General features: G+C 35.6%; 2 protein-coding genes across 2 annotated transcripts; both read right to left on the bottom strand.

Annotated features, from left to right (window-relative positions):
- Positions 1-8,458: 8,458 nt before the first annotated feature.
- On the bottom strand, positions 8,459-9,126 carry LOC147497852 (uncharacterized). Its single transcript, XM_086563029.1, has 2 exons — positions 9,049-9,126; positions 8,459-8,842 (listed from the first exon to the last, which is right to left on the bottom strand). The coding sequence occupies exons 1-2, from the start codon at positions 9,124-9,126 to the stop codon at positions 8,459-8,461; spliced, it is 462 nt and encodes a 153-aa protein (XP_086419155.1).
- A 4,216-nt stretch (positions 9,127-13,342) lies between these two features.
- Positions 13,343-13,687, bottom strand: LOC147497851 (zinc finger BED domain-containing protein RICESLEEPER 2-like). The gene has a single exon (XM_086563028.1). The coding sequence runs from the start codon at positions 13,685-13,687 to the stop codon at positions 13,343-13,345; it is 345 nt and encodes a 114-aa protein (XP_086419154.1).
- Positions 13,688-16,349: the final 2,662 nt, after the last annotated feature.

Below are 16,349 nucleotides of genomic sequence, written 5' to 3'. Positions count from 1 at the left end.
GTTTGAAGGCACGTGCCTCTTAAGTGAAATGAATTTATGACTTTATGAGGGAAAGAACAAAAAGGAACTGTATGGAAATATGTACAAACGAAAGAAGGAAAATTTTAATTAATTTTTTTGGGTTTTGAATAAGTTTGACTGAAATTTTAAAAAAGGTGGATCGTTTTAAGTCAAATTTCCAAGACTTAGAAGTTTTTGAAAACTTGAGTCAATTTCAACCAGATGGTTGGATTACTCTCCTCAGCAGTGCTCGATGAGCAAGTGGATGGCACATGAAAACCTTGAAAATTAAATTTTCACTATGAGGTTGAAGACCGGGACAAGTTGGTGTTTGACAGTTCGAGCACCAACCTTCTCTCATAGCTCGTCTCTTACGTGCATATGAACTCTTACCTAAACAAGGAATGATTTTTGGTATATTTGTCCATATTTTCAGCTGCAGTTCTCTTGGAAGTTCTTGCACACGATCATTGAAACTTATCCATCTAGTCTTGCTAGGTGAAGGGTTTTATTCGTAACGGAACACATTTTTGTCAATTTTCGAAAGAGAGAGGTTAGGAATGAGAAAGATTTTGAGAAGAAGGGAAAAGATTTTGAGAAGACAGGGAATTTTTTTTTGAAAATTTATACAAGTTTAAGTCTTTTAACGTCAGATTCTTGAGACAAATAGAGAGATAGAGTCAAAAGATAGAATTAAATAGAGAATAATATCACTTTAGGATACTCTATTTGTTTAATTCTCGTTCGGAGACGCCTCATTTTTTTTTAGTTGTTTTTCTCAAGCAAAGATATCTCTAACCATATAGAGGTTTTGACAAGAAAATAAAATTATACGTAGATCCGGTATCATTTTGGTTACTCCGGGGAGCATAATTATCATTTTTATATTCTCTACTTTTGAAAACTATGGAGAGATGTTTTAAGATACTCATACTCAAAAGCTGTGATTATAGACGCTAATACTATTTCTAGAAAACAAACTATAACAGGAAATCTCAGGCAACTTTCGTGTCAGTTCTGAGGTGAACCCAATCTAGACAGACAGAGCTTTAGCTACTCGAGTTTGGGGATTTACTACGCAAGACATGGAATGTCCTAACTCGAGTGAATAACTCGGTGATATAGGCGACCCCTAGTAAGCAAAAATGATCTCAAACCGCCCCTAGATTGCAGTATTCTAGGGGTTGGTCTATGTAGAATCCATTGCCCGTTTTGAAAAATCACATGACTATCGAGAATCTTGCATTAATAGAACAGAAAAAACAACTATTTTTGAAAAAGAAGTGTAAAATAAAGAAAAAAAAAATTGTATACTCGCTCTAAAGGTTCACACTTACTCAAATGACGAGTAAAAAGTGTTTTCCAAAGAATATGCGAGATATATGTGGACCAAGGCTCCGGCACTTACAACCACACACTCCAAGTGGAGTGGTCAGTTACTTTATTGATGTATTCTTTTAAAGCAAAAGGAGGAATGGAATGGAGAAGGAATACATCATGGAAAAGCGGATTTAATCCTCGTAGATGGGATGATTATGAAAGAGTTTTTAGCACTCCAGCTTCGTTCACATCACTTGTTGCTTCAAAGGATGTGTTTGTTGGTTTAGGGTTTAGAATAGCTTGACCTGGGAACACACCTTTTTGTGTTTTGTCTTGGGCTACCAAGTTCAGAGATTGTTTTATGGATGCTAAAATTTGAGTTTGTTGTTGCATGACAGATATCATTATTTCAGTAGGCTTATCTGTTTGGACACTAGTTGATGGTGTAAGGGGAACTAAGTCTATTTGGTTGTTAACAGGTGGGTTTTGGTAGTTCTGGTTCAAATGGGATGGAACTAATGCTCTGTTCTGATTGTTATAGGTGTCTTGTCCTTGTATAAATGCATTTGGTGGTTTATTGAAACATGGAGGTGGATGGGTTTGTGGATTATTGGTCCATGCAAAGTTTGGATATTGTCTCCATGATGCATTTGGTACATTGAAAGCATATACTTCTTCTGGTTGAAGTGATGATAGGTTTGTGATCAAAGGATACATGACATCTATATGATTTAAGCTTAAACAGAAATTACATGGTGAGGTATTTACGTTCATGACAGGATGAGGGGTTTGGTCTTTTTGTTTGGTTAGGAGGGCATCTATCTTTCTTATGAGGGTTTCGATTAAAGTTTTGATTTCTGGATCGGATTTCACCTCAAAAATACCACTAGGCTTAGATGTACTGGGTTGGGCTGTTCTGGAATTGTTTATGTCACCCCAGTGGGTACTCTTTTCATCTTGGTTTTCAAGAAAGGTTAAGGCTTCGGTTGCACCTCTATCTAAAAAATTACCATTACTCATGATGTCGAAGGTTACTTTGTGTTCTTGGAGAAGACCTTTGAAGAAACATTGGACAAGAGTGGATTTCTCAAGTATATGGTGAGGACATGAATGGAGTACGTTAGAGAATCTATCACATGCTTCAGAAAATGTCTCACTTGGACTCTGTCTAAAGAACTGTATCTTGCTTCTTATCTTTTCTGTTTTCTTCGGCGGAAAGTACTTCTTCATAAAGGAGAACACAACCTTTTCCTATGTATCGAAAGAATCGGGCTTCTGAGAAAGAAGTCATGTGTGACTCTTACCAGCTAGAGTGAAAGGAAACACTCGTAGCTTTACTTGATCGTCAGTGACGCCCGGATGGTGGAAAATAATACATACTTTATGTATCCAACGTAGATGTTTGTACGGTAACTAGTGTTCAAACCCGTGAAAGATGGGTAGAAGATTGAACACGTTTGGTGGAATGCGAAAATCGCTCGTGAGCGGTATGAGTTGTATACAAGATGGCCGTACATCTTGCAACGGTTTGCAGAAGTTGGAGAGAGGCTCTTCAGCTTGCACTACTTTGTCGGCCATCTTAATAGGTGGAGGACGAGAAATTGGAGATTGTCTAGGATGACGTGCTCTCCTATGTGAGTAAGTTTTATTCTCGCTAATACTTGTAGTGCCTGAACGCAGTATCAAGCACTTTTAGCAAGAACGCAAAACTATCTTAACATGTGCAAACGATGCAAGGTATGCTCAAGCAATCGAAATTCGATTTTGCAAGTATGGTGTTTTGAAAACTTTGTTTGGTCTATAACTTACTATGACCTATTCAAGGGAACAATTGGGAGCAAGACTAGGATGGCTCTACTACACAGCTCAGAAGAGTAGGTAGTCACTTCACCAAGTGGTGTGCTACCAAGAATCTCACTCACAATGAGTCTGGGGAGGGGAGTGAGGAAGATAGTTGGTCCACAGTAATCTGGTAACTGATTACTCTAAATCCTTGTGGCTATATTTTTGTCCTTTTCTGGAGAAGCGTCACTACTTTGGGGTCTAGTTGATTGATTTTAATTCATTTTTTTGGTCTAGGGCTTCAAGAATCAACTAGTGTCCGATTTATCTACATTGGGGAATGACTTCCCAATGGTTGTTATGTGGCTCGGGTTCAGCCTTATGCGTGAATGTAAATTGCAGTGCAGAAATTAAAATTCAAACAATCATGTAAGCATGCTTAAACACACAAGGTATCCTCTTACATGGCCTTCGAAGAGGTTTAGAATTTACCTCTCAAGCCGTGCTTACACGTTGTTTAAGGAGAAGGCGACGTTGATTGGTGCGTGATCTGAGAATCAGGCCCAACCATTCGAGCGTTCCCTGTTTTAGGTTACAAATAAGGTCCACTTAAAAAGGCAACAATCCGGGTTTTTGATAATTAAACAACTTTGCCTTTAAGGGCCCAAAACATAAAAGTAAATTAATACTAAAACTAATCTATTAAATTAACTAGTTTAGATAGTTTATCTAGATTAACTAGATTTAAACTTAGTTAGAGTGTTGATTAACAAGTTGTTTCAAAGTGTGCGAGCGTATGATTTACGACTCGCCTCACACACTTGAGCTTCCCAAGGCAATGAAAACTCTACTATCTTCAACCAAGTGTCTACTCATGTTCATTCACAAAATCAATCAAAAACTCATTTTTTCTTTGTTTTTTGTTTTTGTTTTTCTTTATCTTTATCTATTACAAACAAGGTCCACTGATTTATCCTACTCTATTACAAAATCCGGGGTTCTAGATCAACCAAATATTTCAAAACAAATGAACTGTGAAAAAACGGGATGCTGGTGTGTTGAGGTGGTTGGACAGTCGCGCTCCAAGGCTAGCGCAGTTGCGCGCATGGTCGCCCGTCTGGTTCCGACCAAGTTTGGTCATCTCCCGCTACTAGCTTTAGCTCCTTTACATCTGTTCAATATTGAACCTGGATTTGCAAGAAAGTAAGTCAGTAATGGAAAATAACAAAATAAATCAACAAAAATTAAAAAACAAGAAGTGAAAAGGTGGGAGTGATGCTTCCCTCCTTAGATGTTGAACAAAATTTCATTGCTCCTTCAATCCATGACGGCGGTGCTATTTGAAGTTGTAGTATTTGTGGTTGCTTCAAAGTTGTTTTGAATGTGGTTCACCATAAATTGTTTGGAGCTAGAATGATTCGGAGTTTTAGAAGGACGGAAGGTAGACTTCTTTTAGGACTTGTTTGGTTAACTAGTTATATGAAGAACATTGGAAAGACTTCTGAATGAAAGATTGGAAACACAAACATTGAAAGAAATGGAAAGATTGATTGCAAGAAAGAACAACAAAGAAGAATGATTGATTGATTGAATAGCAAAAAGTAAATAACAAGATTGAAAATGAAGAACAAAAAGTAAATGACTTGAATGAAAAAAAGACTAGAAAATAAATCCTACATGACACTAGAATAAGTCTAGGTGCATTCTCTCCCTAACTTTTAGTTTTTATACCGCCACTTTTACAAAAGACTGATTTACCCTCTCCCATTACATTTGAGACATCTTACCATTTGCTTTATGCTTTTGCTTTTTGCTTTTGTTTTTTGATTTCTTCTTGATCAGGATAGGTTTTAGAGATAGCCTTCTTTTGTGTTAAGAACATCTATCTCTGGTCCTTTGAGTTAAGGACTTGACTTTCAGCTCTTTGGTTCTGGGTCCTTGACATTTGACTTTGACCTTTGACTTTGACTTTTTCAACACTTTTTTACATTAGTCTTCATAATAAGCGTAGATAAGGCTCCTTTTGGTACTAAGACACAACTTTTATGATAAGTGGTATGAATTGCTCCGTAACCTAAAAAAGACAATAAAAGCTATGAGTTGTCTTTTCATTATGCATAAGAAAGGTTGTAATGCAGTAATGTAAGGGTAATAAAACACACATATAGGAGCTGATCACGACACTACAGTGGTGGTCAGAAAATGTTGGTGTTCTTGCTGCTAGTTTGGTCCGACTTGTTAGTGAAGACCAGTACAAAGCTTATTGGGGTCACGTGTCAGTAGGTATGCTTCTTCCCACCTTGCGTAGAGCTGTAAACGTGGACTACATTGGTCCATCTGGGCTCCAGGATGATGTGCATATCTCACAACCAGTGGATGCGACCTTGTCTTACACACCTTACCCGTAGAGAGAGTTTGAGGTCGATGCACCCAACACTGCAAGCAACTGGACTGTCCCTATCACTTTACAAAATGGGCAGATCATTCATCACCATATTGAACAAGTGGGTCGAGAATCAATACCCCAACTTCTTATTTCTGATCAGATGTCTCATGTAAGTAACTTAATTTGTTTGATTGTTTTATTTGTATTTATTATCGTACTTGTTAGTGTTGGTTATGATAAGTAATTGTTATCTTTGAATATATGTAGGCTAAGATGAAGGCAATGTTAGAGGATGTTCTACATGCAAATGCTTCAATGGCCAGTGTTATATCTCATATCTCAAATGGGATGTATAGTACTTTAGGTGATGTCATTCGAGCTTTTAATGACAATGTTGGTCATAGTAGTCCAGAGGATCAACATACTCATTCCCAAGTATTTGAGACTCATATGACCCCACCGTGAGGTGTATACTATCCTCAGTTTGAGCCTCCACATACATCTAGATCCTACTCCACCTTTTAAGGTGACTCTAGCTTTGATGGCGTTAGAAGTACTTTTCAGAGGGATAGTAGTGGCAATGGAGGGTGGTGGTAGCACGGTACTTTAATAGCTCCCTTGGTGGCTTTGATAGTATAACATCCTTAAATTTTTAACATTAGATTATTTTAGCTATTTTTATAAATATATTTTTGTAATGCTTGTGCCATTTCTTTTATTTATTTTATTTAGATGATTAATCAGTGTTAGTGTTTTGACCTTTGGGCTTAGACTAACTTCTTCCCATGTTAAGTAATAGGTTTATGTATGGTGGCCCAATAGTTTTAGTATTAGTCCTCGCACACACATACCACCCAACCTACTATTTTTCTTTTATCCCAAAATCAGAGAGAGCTAGAGATTGAGAGAGAAAGAGAGACTTCGTGGGCTATTAGAGAACTCAAAGTTGGTGATTAGAGTATAAGCTTGGTGCTTGCTTGTACAAGATGTTGACGTCTTTATACATCGAGCAAAGCAAGGTTAATATGTGACTGGATGTTTTTTTTTAGTGTGTTGTGATAAGAGCCCAAAACTGTAGTTTTAACCTCTTAATAATATTACATTTAGACCAATTATGCTTATAATAAATAAGAGTTAGTATTGTTTACGTAAGTTTGTGTATTTCAGGTATTGGAGTTAAATATGTGAAAAAATATGTCACTTTTGTAAGAGAAAGGAACAAAGGTTAGTTGCTAAGAAGTTATATGGTTAAAGCCCAAGTTTCATGGAGAAAAAACTTTTTTAAAGCTCAGTCAAAGCTGAAAAGTCAAAGTCAACGTCAACGCGGATAGAAATAAAGCATAAAAGTCAACAGAACTTCTGTGGGTCGTATCTTTGGACTTAGACCTCGGAATTGGGCCTACTATATGTCAAAACGACCGGCTCGGAAAGAACTTTCTAATGGTCTAGGCTTTGATCCAATCAGAGGAATAAAAGTAGACAAAAGGCCTATTGCAGTAATTTTCAGCAGAGAAACCCTTTTTGGACTTAAGTAATTAGGTTTTGGGCTTGATTTAATGGCCCAAAATATAGCTCCAAAGCCCATGCACGAAATTGTAAACCTAGCCTTCTCCTATATAAAGAGGACTAAGGCAAAATTCTCAAAGATAACCCTTTAGTTAATCTAGCACTCCCATTAGATAATAAATTAGTTTTCTTCTTTAGTTTTAAAACCTTGTTATTGTTTTATTAGCCTAGCCAAAATTAATTCAATCCAAGCTATTTCCAATACAAGTGTTCTTTAATTATGTCTTCTTCTCCTTATTATTATGTCCATGATAGTCTAATGAATCATAGCTAAACCTCCATTAGAGGGGTTTGATTAAATCTTTGATGAAGACTTGATGTGTTAGTATAGAATAGTTGTAGTAAGATATTCCACTCTAGAAGGTAGTGAATTCACCATGAGAATGGGTTTCAATTGCCTCACATGCTAATTATTAGTTGGTAAATATGCCATGAATAATTAGGGATAAAAACACCTAATCTTTATGTGAAAACAAAAAGATTAGGGTTGTAATAACTCCGTACTAGCATATTAGGGATTAATCAAGGTGGAATCAAATCCCCCTAATCTCTTCTTCTCATTCACATCTTCTCATTAAATTGCCATAGTATAATTTAGAATATCTTAATTAGTTATTTTCACCATATTAGTATAATTAGACCATTGCCCTCATTGATATTGTAGAATTGTTTAAGTTAGAGAAATTATTACGTCTAGGCAACTAGGAGTGGAACGAATCTTTGCTCACGTTATTGCATGATAATTGAGAGTAGAAACTTTGATAAAAAGCATGAAATTCTAGTTTTCTTATTCCTAGCATAAGTCATTATTCATAGGATAGAAACATTTAGTATTTTACATTTTATCATGTTGTAGGCTAATATGGAGTGACTTAATATGAGTGACGAGTGACGAGTATGGAGTGACGAGTAGCGTATCAGTTAGGTAGTTCTTAAAATATTTTTCCTAGCTTTTAATTTGTAATAAGTGGAGAACTTGTTTATTAGTCTTAAACCTTATTTATTTTGTTTGTAAGAAATATTTAATTTGCTCTAATGGTGTATCTATTTAATCTAATGTTGATTTGACAGTTAGCATTGCTCCGTGATATCCAGATTAATATTATGGGAAAGTATTGAAAATACAAGGAGATTGTCGATTGTTTTTTTTAATTTAGTTTATGATACATTACAAGTATGACAGGATTAATATTATGGAAAAGTATTGAAAATACAAAGGAGGCTCTGTTCATTTTTTTTTTCTTTTTTTTACACTTTAAATGAATTCAAAAGATAGTTTATAACATGTAACTTTGAACACATAACATTTGAAATATAAAACATAAAACTTACATACAACACAACATACCACATTGAAACGTGAAGACTGAAACTTGGAAATAATAAGACAACAAACAACTTTATTTATTGGTTTGCACGCCATTCCCATAAGTGATTAATTAAGCGTTGTTCTAATTCTCTATGCTCAACTCGATTGTGCATATGAGCTAAACGTTGCAAGACTCTTATAACATCAACATTACTAGTGTCTCGTTCAACAACAATATGTGGGACAGTAGCCGCTTCATAATTATAGTTCCGAGTAGGTGGTAAATCTCCAAACTCTTCTGCATGCACATATGTATGTCTTTCTTCTTCCACAATCATGTTATGCATAATTATGTATGCTGACATAACATCATGCAACACATTTTTGTCCCATAGGCAAGCTCGACCTCTAACAATGGCAAATCTTTTTTGAAGAACGCTAAATGCTCGTTTAACATCTTTCTTGTAACACTCTTGCATCTGTGTAAAAAATTATTCTTTTTCACCTGTAGATTTTTTGATCGCTTTCACTAGTGTAGACCATTTAAGATATATACCATCCGTCAGATAGTTACCAATGATGGAGTTTCTACCCATGATAGTGTAGTTTGTAGGAGGGGTAAGACCAAACATGAGATTAATGAAAAGAGTAGAGTGCCACAAAACATTAATGTCATTATTAGTACCTGGTAAGCTGAAGTAAGCGTGCCATATCCACATGTCGTAAGAAGCAACTGCCTCAAGTACGATGGTTGCAGCTCCATGTCTTCCAATGTACTATCCTGCCTACTCTGTTGGACATGATTCCCAAGTCCAGTGCATACAATCGAGACTACCAAGCATTTCTGGAAACCCCCTTAGCTCAGCAACGTTAAGCAACCTTGCAATGTCCTCATGGTTTGGTTCTCTCAAATATTCAGGACCAAATGCCTCCCCTATATGTTGGTAGAACATTTTTACAATTGAGAGTATGGTTGATTTAGCAATACAAAAATACTGATCCAGAAAATCAGCTAGGGTTCCGTAAGCTACCGTTTGCAATGGACACAACATTTTTCCCCGAGATGACAATCCGACTTTACCAGCTTCGTCATATTTCTTCTTCTAAACGTCACTATGTTGCTTTAGGCGACTCATAATCCTCCAGAATAATTGACTACTCATTCGGTTGCGACTGTTGAAAATGCCTTCATCATATATGGGATTCGGACCAAAGTAATCCGCCTTTGGACGAGCATTGCCCATGGCTCTATTACAGTTATGATACTTGCGTCCTGCAATAGACCCTAGAAGGGGCCTTTCTGGTTGAATAACATTATTATAGATAGCAACCGCTGTAGCAAGATTTGCTTGGATGCCATTTGCTGCAGTATCCAAAAAATCTTGATCTTGTTGGTAGAATTGAAGAAAACAATTTCTTTGATTAATAGCATCATTATCTTCATTATCAGAAGAGCTGGAAAAATGATGATGAGAACGACCAGCTCCAGAGGCCATTTTTCTTAAGGAAAATAAAGAGAAAATAATGAACGAAGTAAGAAGTTCCTTGTTGAATGGTATATGTTCAGGTTTGTTTATATAGACTAATGAAATCTAAAATTGCGGTCCAAATTTTTTGAGGATGAGATTTTCACAAATCATGAGATTTTTTGAGGATAAGATATTTGATATTATCTTGTTGTGGATATGTTCATGGTTTTTACCATTAGAAAGTTACCTTTACAAATTTACCATTAGAAAGTTACTGTTAAAAATTTACTGTTAGAAAATAACTTTTCCAATTTTACTGTAATACTTTTACCATTGGATTGTTTACACTTTTTCATAAATACGTATATTTGAAATTTACCATTGGAAAGTTATCGTTTCAAATTTACCTCAGGAAATTTATTGTACCAATTTTACTGTAACAATTTTACTAATGGAAAGTTACAGTTTCAATTTCTACAAAATTAGCATGCATATTTGAACTTTACCATTGGATAATAATGGATATTGGAGATTGGATAATAATGGATAATTGAGATTGGAGCAAGCGCCACATTTATTTCGTGACATCACTTCATTGCCAAAAGATTGTAATGAGATTTCATTTCACTGCCAAAAAACTGAAATGACTTGACTTCGTGGAAATCCTATAAAGATAACATATCTAATAATATATCTAATAATGGCTATTATATGGTCTTGGTTATAAATATGTATCCATTCTCTTTTGAGCCAACAAAAACAAAATCTCATTCTCTCAGTTTTTTTCTCATTTAGTATTAATTTTGTTTTATAGTAATGTCTTCTAGGAAATTGTCGTTTAACCCAATGGAAGACACAATTTTGATTGAAGCATGGTTACAATTTTCAATTGATCCAATTGTCGGGATCAACCAATCCTACAACATGCTATGGGATAATATTGCGAATAACTACAAGATAGAGAGATTGAAGTTATGTTATATTCATCGAACCAAGAAAAGCTTGGAAGGTCGTTGGGGAATGATCAACAAAACTATAACTTTGTTTCGTGGTTGTGTCCATCAAGCTGAATCTTTTAACATTTCTAGAGCAAACGATGCACATATTGTAAGTATTGATTGCAAATTCACTAGTATTGTTAATTTTAATTTGTATTTCATTTTGTTTACAGTTTGTATAATTTTTCCTAATAGATGGTACAAGCAAAACAAATATATGTTGAAAGGTTAACGGGTCATAAGAATTTGACCCTGGATCACGCATGGGAACTATTGAAAGACAACCAAAAATAGGTTCCACATGAAACCCCATTGACACCTGGCATCTCCATTAACAATATGAATTTCACATCACCCGTGTCGGTAAACATTGGTGTCGAGACTGGGGCAACACCTGATTCTGATATGCCAGGAAATTCTTCGTTGACAAGGGTACGTCGGCGAGACAAAGCAAAACAAGTGAAAAGAGCTGAATCATAAAATGCATCAAGTTTGAAGAATATTAAAGAATATTCTTGACGAGCGATGGAGGCTATTGACATGACCGCAGGAAAAAAGCCTATGAAGTTTATGAATCCAGTTCAAACAAATCTTCACATGGTAAAAATAAAGAGAATGAGCTAACCCTCACGAGATTGGAATGGGAGTAAAAAATCATGAGCGCAAAATTTTCAAATATGACAACAGATGGAAAAATGTATTATAAGGGGATGAAACATCAAATTAACCTGAACATGAAAGCACATATGTCTAGTATATCACGGAACCTGGACTTCACCGAATGTGACGAAGATTCCTATTGAAATTGTATATCTTTTGGAAGTGTTGTGTTTATTTCATGCAATTTTAATTTGTGTGTGTTGTAATAATGGACTGTTTTTTTTTTATGTTATGCAACTTGTATTATTTTATGATTGTCAATTAATTTGGAAAACTTTGTTTTAATTAGGGGTGGTCATCGAGTCGAGCGAGCCGAGTATTGGCATGCTCAGATTCGGCTCGTGAGTTTTTGAGTCAAGTTCGAGCCGAGCTCAAACTCAATGTCGAGCTCCACTTTGTGCTCAAACTCGACTCGATTTGAATTACAATTAGCTCGAGCTCGGCTCGACTCGACTCGTTTTACAAAACGAGCTCGAGTGAAGCTCGAGCTTGAGACTCGTAGGTCGTGAGCTTGCATCTGGAAACAGTGGCATATATACTCAAAATTGTTGAATAAACCCCATTTTTGTATGATTTAAGTACAAAAATTCCAAAAAAAACATTACATTTCAGTTTTCACAATGTAGGAAATGCATCCAAACTACTATCAACATCCAAAAGCTATTACAGACCAACGCTTATAAAATAGATAGCCAAAATTATGACAAAATAACTTTTGCCATATCTCTATTTTCTAACTTTATTGGCTGCAACACTCTTGTTTGGTTCAATTGCTTCTGCATTTGATGCAAGTCTGCAACACTTTAACTTCTCACTGCCACCATGAGTATCAACTATGGCACACCCAAAAAGAAAACCTACAATAATAATAATACGCTAATCACATGTCTAGTTACTCAAATTGATATGCTACAAAATCAAATAAACGTTAATTATCTGAGAAATTCTTTTAAGTTTAGATGTCGTAAAACTTCAACTCACGTACAAACTAAAAGAGGTTAGACATCAAAACAAATTGTTGAAAGGCAACAATAAATAATGAAAAGGATATGCTTGTTACAGAAACCCAACTCATGAATTGGAGAATGGATATAATTATATAATAAGGAATAACAAAAAGAAAGGAATTACCGACCAACACTTACATTCTTGTATGAACTATTCAGCATCCTCAACTTGTAATGTAAATAACATATCTCATTAAACATAAGAAAAATATTTGTAGAATCATTATAACAAGTAAGATAATATTTACAAATCTCATTATCCAAAAGAAGCATTTATTTACAAATGTAAACAACAAACTTACATTGGACGACTCCTCTTCCATTCCAGCTTCATGACGTAACCAATCTCCTCCACAAAGCAAAGCTTCTACTGCATCAAGATTTAATGAGCTACGATAGTGATCAAGAACTCTACCTCCAGCACTAAAAGCCAACTCAGAAGCTACAGTGGTAACTAGAATAGAGAGTATGTTGCGAGCCATCTTTGAGAGGTGTCGAAACTTGAGAGTATTTGCGTGCCACCAATTCAAAGCATCAAAATCATCCTCTCCATCTTCCAGAATGTAAATTCCTTCTTCTCGATATGTGTCTAAATCAGATTTGGTTGGTTGAACCATAGTCATTTGCTTGGCCCAGCTATCATACTCACTCCGACTCTTAGTTTTCCCCTTTGTGCTACTAAGACCATTGACACTAGCCACATTGTTGGTACTTGTTTGACCATCTTTTGAGACATAGTCTTTAAACAGATCATCCAAAGCCTTAGTGACAATGTCTACATTTTTCTGAACAAAACTAGACGGATAAATCTTAGGATAACAAAACTCAATCAATTTCATCTTATATCAGGGATCTAGAACAGCAGCAATTGCCATCAATAAGTTGCACTCTCCCCAATACTTCTCGAACTTCTCCTTCATTAGAAATGTCATTTGCCTTATATAATCTCTATCATCAAATTCCATGTCATTGAATAATTCTTTTACTTTCCAAACTTTTGGGAGAAACAAATTTGAAGTAGGATAAGAATTTCCTGAAAACACTTTAGTAGCTTCATTAAAAATCTCTAAGAACTTGCACACCTCTGTAGCTCTCTCCCAATCACTATCAGATGGCAACCAACAATAATTTGAATCTCTTTCTTTATACATTGGGAATACATCTTTGAAGACTAGTGCACTTTCTAACATATCATAGGTAAAGTTCCATTGAGTGAACACATCTAAACTTAAGCTCTTAGTCTTGGAGATTGGCAAATGCAATTGTTTCACAATTTCACTGAATTTGTGAAGGCAGGATGGTCAAAGTGACATATTTCACACTTTCCCGTACATTTACAATAACTGCTTGAATCTCCTTTAATCCATCCTGCACTAATAGATTCAAAACATGTGCACAACAACGTACATGAAATATTTGCCCACCAAAAAGTAGAGTCCCATTGGCTGCAAAACTAGCTTTCAGATTTTTTATCGCTTGGTCATTTGCCGACGCATTGTCTAATGTGACTGTTGAAATCTTACTCTCAATCCCCCAATCACAAAGACACTGAAAAATGCAATCTGATATAGCAACCCCAGTATGTGGAGGTGGTAAGAGACAAAAGTTTATGATGCGTTTCCGGAGCATCCAATCTGAATCTAGGTAGTGAGCAGTAAGGCACATGTATCCTTTTGTTTGATTTGAGGTCCACAAATCAGATGTTAAACTTATTCTATCAACACTAGCTAACACCTTCTTCAACTTGACCTTCTCACATTCATAGACTCTAATGCATTCAGCCCTTATAGCTTTGCGTCCTACCATCTCAAATCGCGGGTTAAGCATATGACAAAGTAGCAAAAAAAATTTATGCTCCACCATCCTGAAAGGATATTCATGTACCATAATAATCTTGGCAATTATTTCTTTTATTAACTTATTATCAAACTTGTAAGTAGCTAAACTGCCATTTTCATTAGCATCATAACCCAAAAGTTGTTGTTTAGGACCATTACCAGACTTACTAGCTTTCCGAATCACACATGTCTTTTGGTGCCTAAGAAGGCTAGTGGTGGATCCTGTAACAACAACAAACTTTTAAAAGCAATGGTTACACTTAGCCTTCTTTCGTCCATCCTCAGTTACTTCTGAAAAATCTTCCCATGATGTTGACGTCTTCCTCTTGTTTGTAGTCTTTGCAGATTCAAGATGATCAGTTCCATCATTACCACTTACGTTAATAACATTTTCGGTATCAATGACGCTATTAGCCCTTGAAGGAGGAACAGAATTTGAAGCCATTTGCTCAAGCATATCTAGTTAAAACTAACATGGAAATTATAAGATTTTAAGAAAATAAAACCAAGAAAAATACATGGAATTAAACTAAATATCAAATATTAAACTTACCATTCAGAATTTCTTGTTCGAATCACAATCTAAGAAACCCTAACATAACAAAAACCATAATGAAGTTGTAAGTGATGATGGTAACAACGTTTAATTACAAAAAGAATATGAAAATAAATGAAATTTACCAGATAAAAACAACTATGAGAATGATGAAATTGAAGTTCATTAGTTTTGAGATGAGTTGATTAATGATTAGCTTTGAGATGGTGTTGGTGGTGTTTGAATTATAAGTTTTTTGAGAGCCGCCACTAAGTTTTGGTGCTTTGGAATGTGTTTTTAACTTTTGAAATCATGCGGCTATTTTTTAGGGTTTTTACATTGTAGGTTAATATGTTTATGGGCCTGGGTATTTTTCTGGATCATATATGATATATAGAAAAAAAAATTAATAAAATAATGAGTAGCTCGCGAGCTACTCAATTCGAACTCGAAACGAGACTAAAACTAAGCTCATATTTGACTCATATTTTTTCATGAGCGAGCATGAGCCGAGCACCGAGTCTCATGACCTGCCCTAGTTTTAATTACGCAAAAACACAGCAAAATTAAATTAAATTGAGTAAAAAGATATATTTGTAATAAAATAGAAGTAGTGGGGGTAGTGTAGTAATTCGTTGTTCTCATAATTTGTATGTGGTTTGGTGGGGACACAATAAAATGACTCTACTTCAAATGGTGCCATATGAAATTGTATTTTATATTCCACACCACTTCAAGTGGCACCATTTAGGTTTTTACATTTCACACCATTTCAACTTGCGTGGAATCTACTCTGCATTCCTCAATAATACTCTCTATATATGGAGAGTAAAATACGAATGGGGAGAGAAAACCGTCGCAACTCCTACCACTTTTGAGGGGATGCGGAGCCATTAGACCCTGCCTTAAGCAAATTAGTATAAGTGCAATCTTTAGTGATGACTTGTATTCCAAGTAACTCAGTAAAACCTAGATTTAAATCACTAATCAAAATCTTTCTCACATAAGTTCCTTAGAGAGTCAATTCAAGTGAACTATGAATAAGTGTTCTAGTCTTTGGGTTTGGGACGATTCCCTTGCTCAGATTATATTTCAACGAGCACGTGAGCGAGGTAACTTGAAAAAGTTGAGTTTGAGTGTGTGTGTGTGTGTGAATAAAATTTTATATATACTAAAGTGCAACGAATATGGCACCACTGTCGGGGAACCTGTAAACGTCCAACAAGCATATCTTCTGAACCTGGACTCCAATTTCGGCAAGTGAACCATTAGAACGATCAGTGTGACGATGAGCTCTATCTAATGCCAGATTTTGCAAAAAATCAACGTACTATTAGACCTTCCACTGGTCAGAATATGTGGGCCCACTATACGGACCCACAAAATTTGGTTCTTCATTAGTGATCAAGCTCATACGTCAAGCTTCATTATTGATTTAGCACAAGTCAAGTTGCATTAAGATGATGAATGACTTTTGTG

This window comes from Coptis chinensis, chromosome 5 (assembly GCF_015680905.1).
Source record: "Coptis chinensis isolate HL-2020 chromosome 5, ASM1568090v1, whole genome shotgun sequence".
Lineage (NCBI taxonomy): Eukaryota > Viridiplantae > Streptophyta > Magnoliopsida > Ranunculales > Ranunculaceae > Coptis > Coptis chinensis.
The sequence above is the reverse complement of the archived record's forward strand: the minus strand, read 5'-3'. Positions and strand labels throughout refer to the sequence as shown.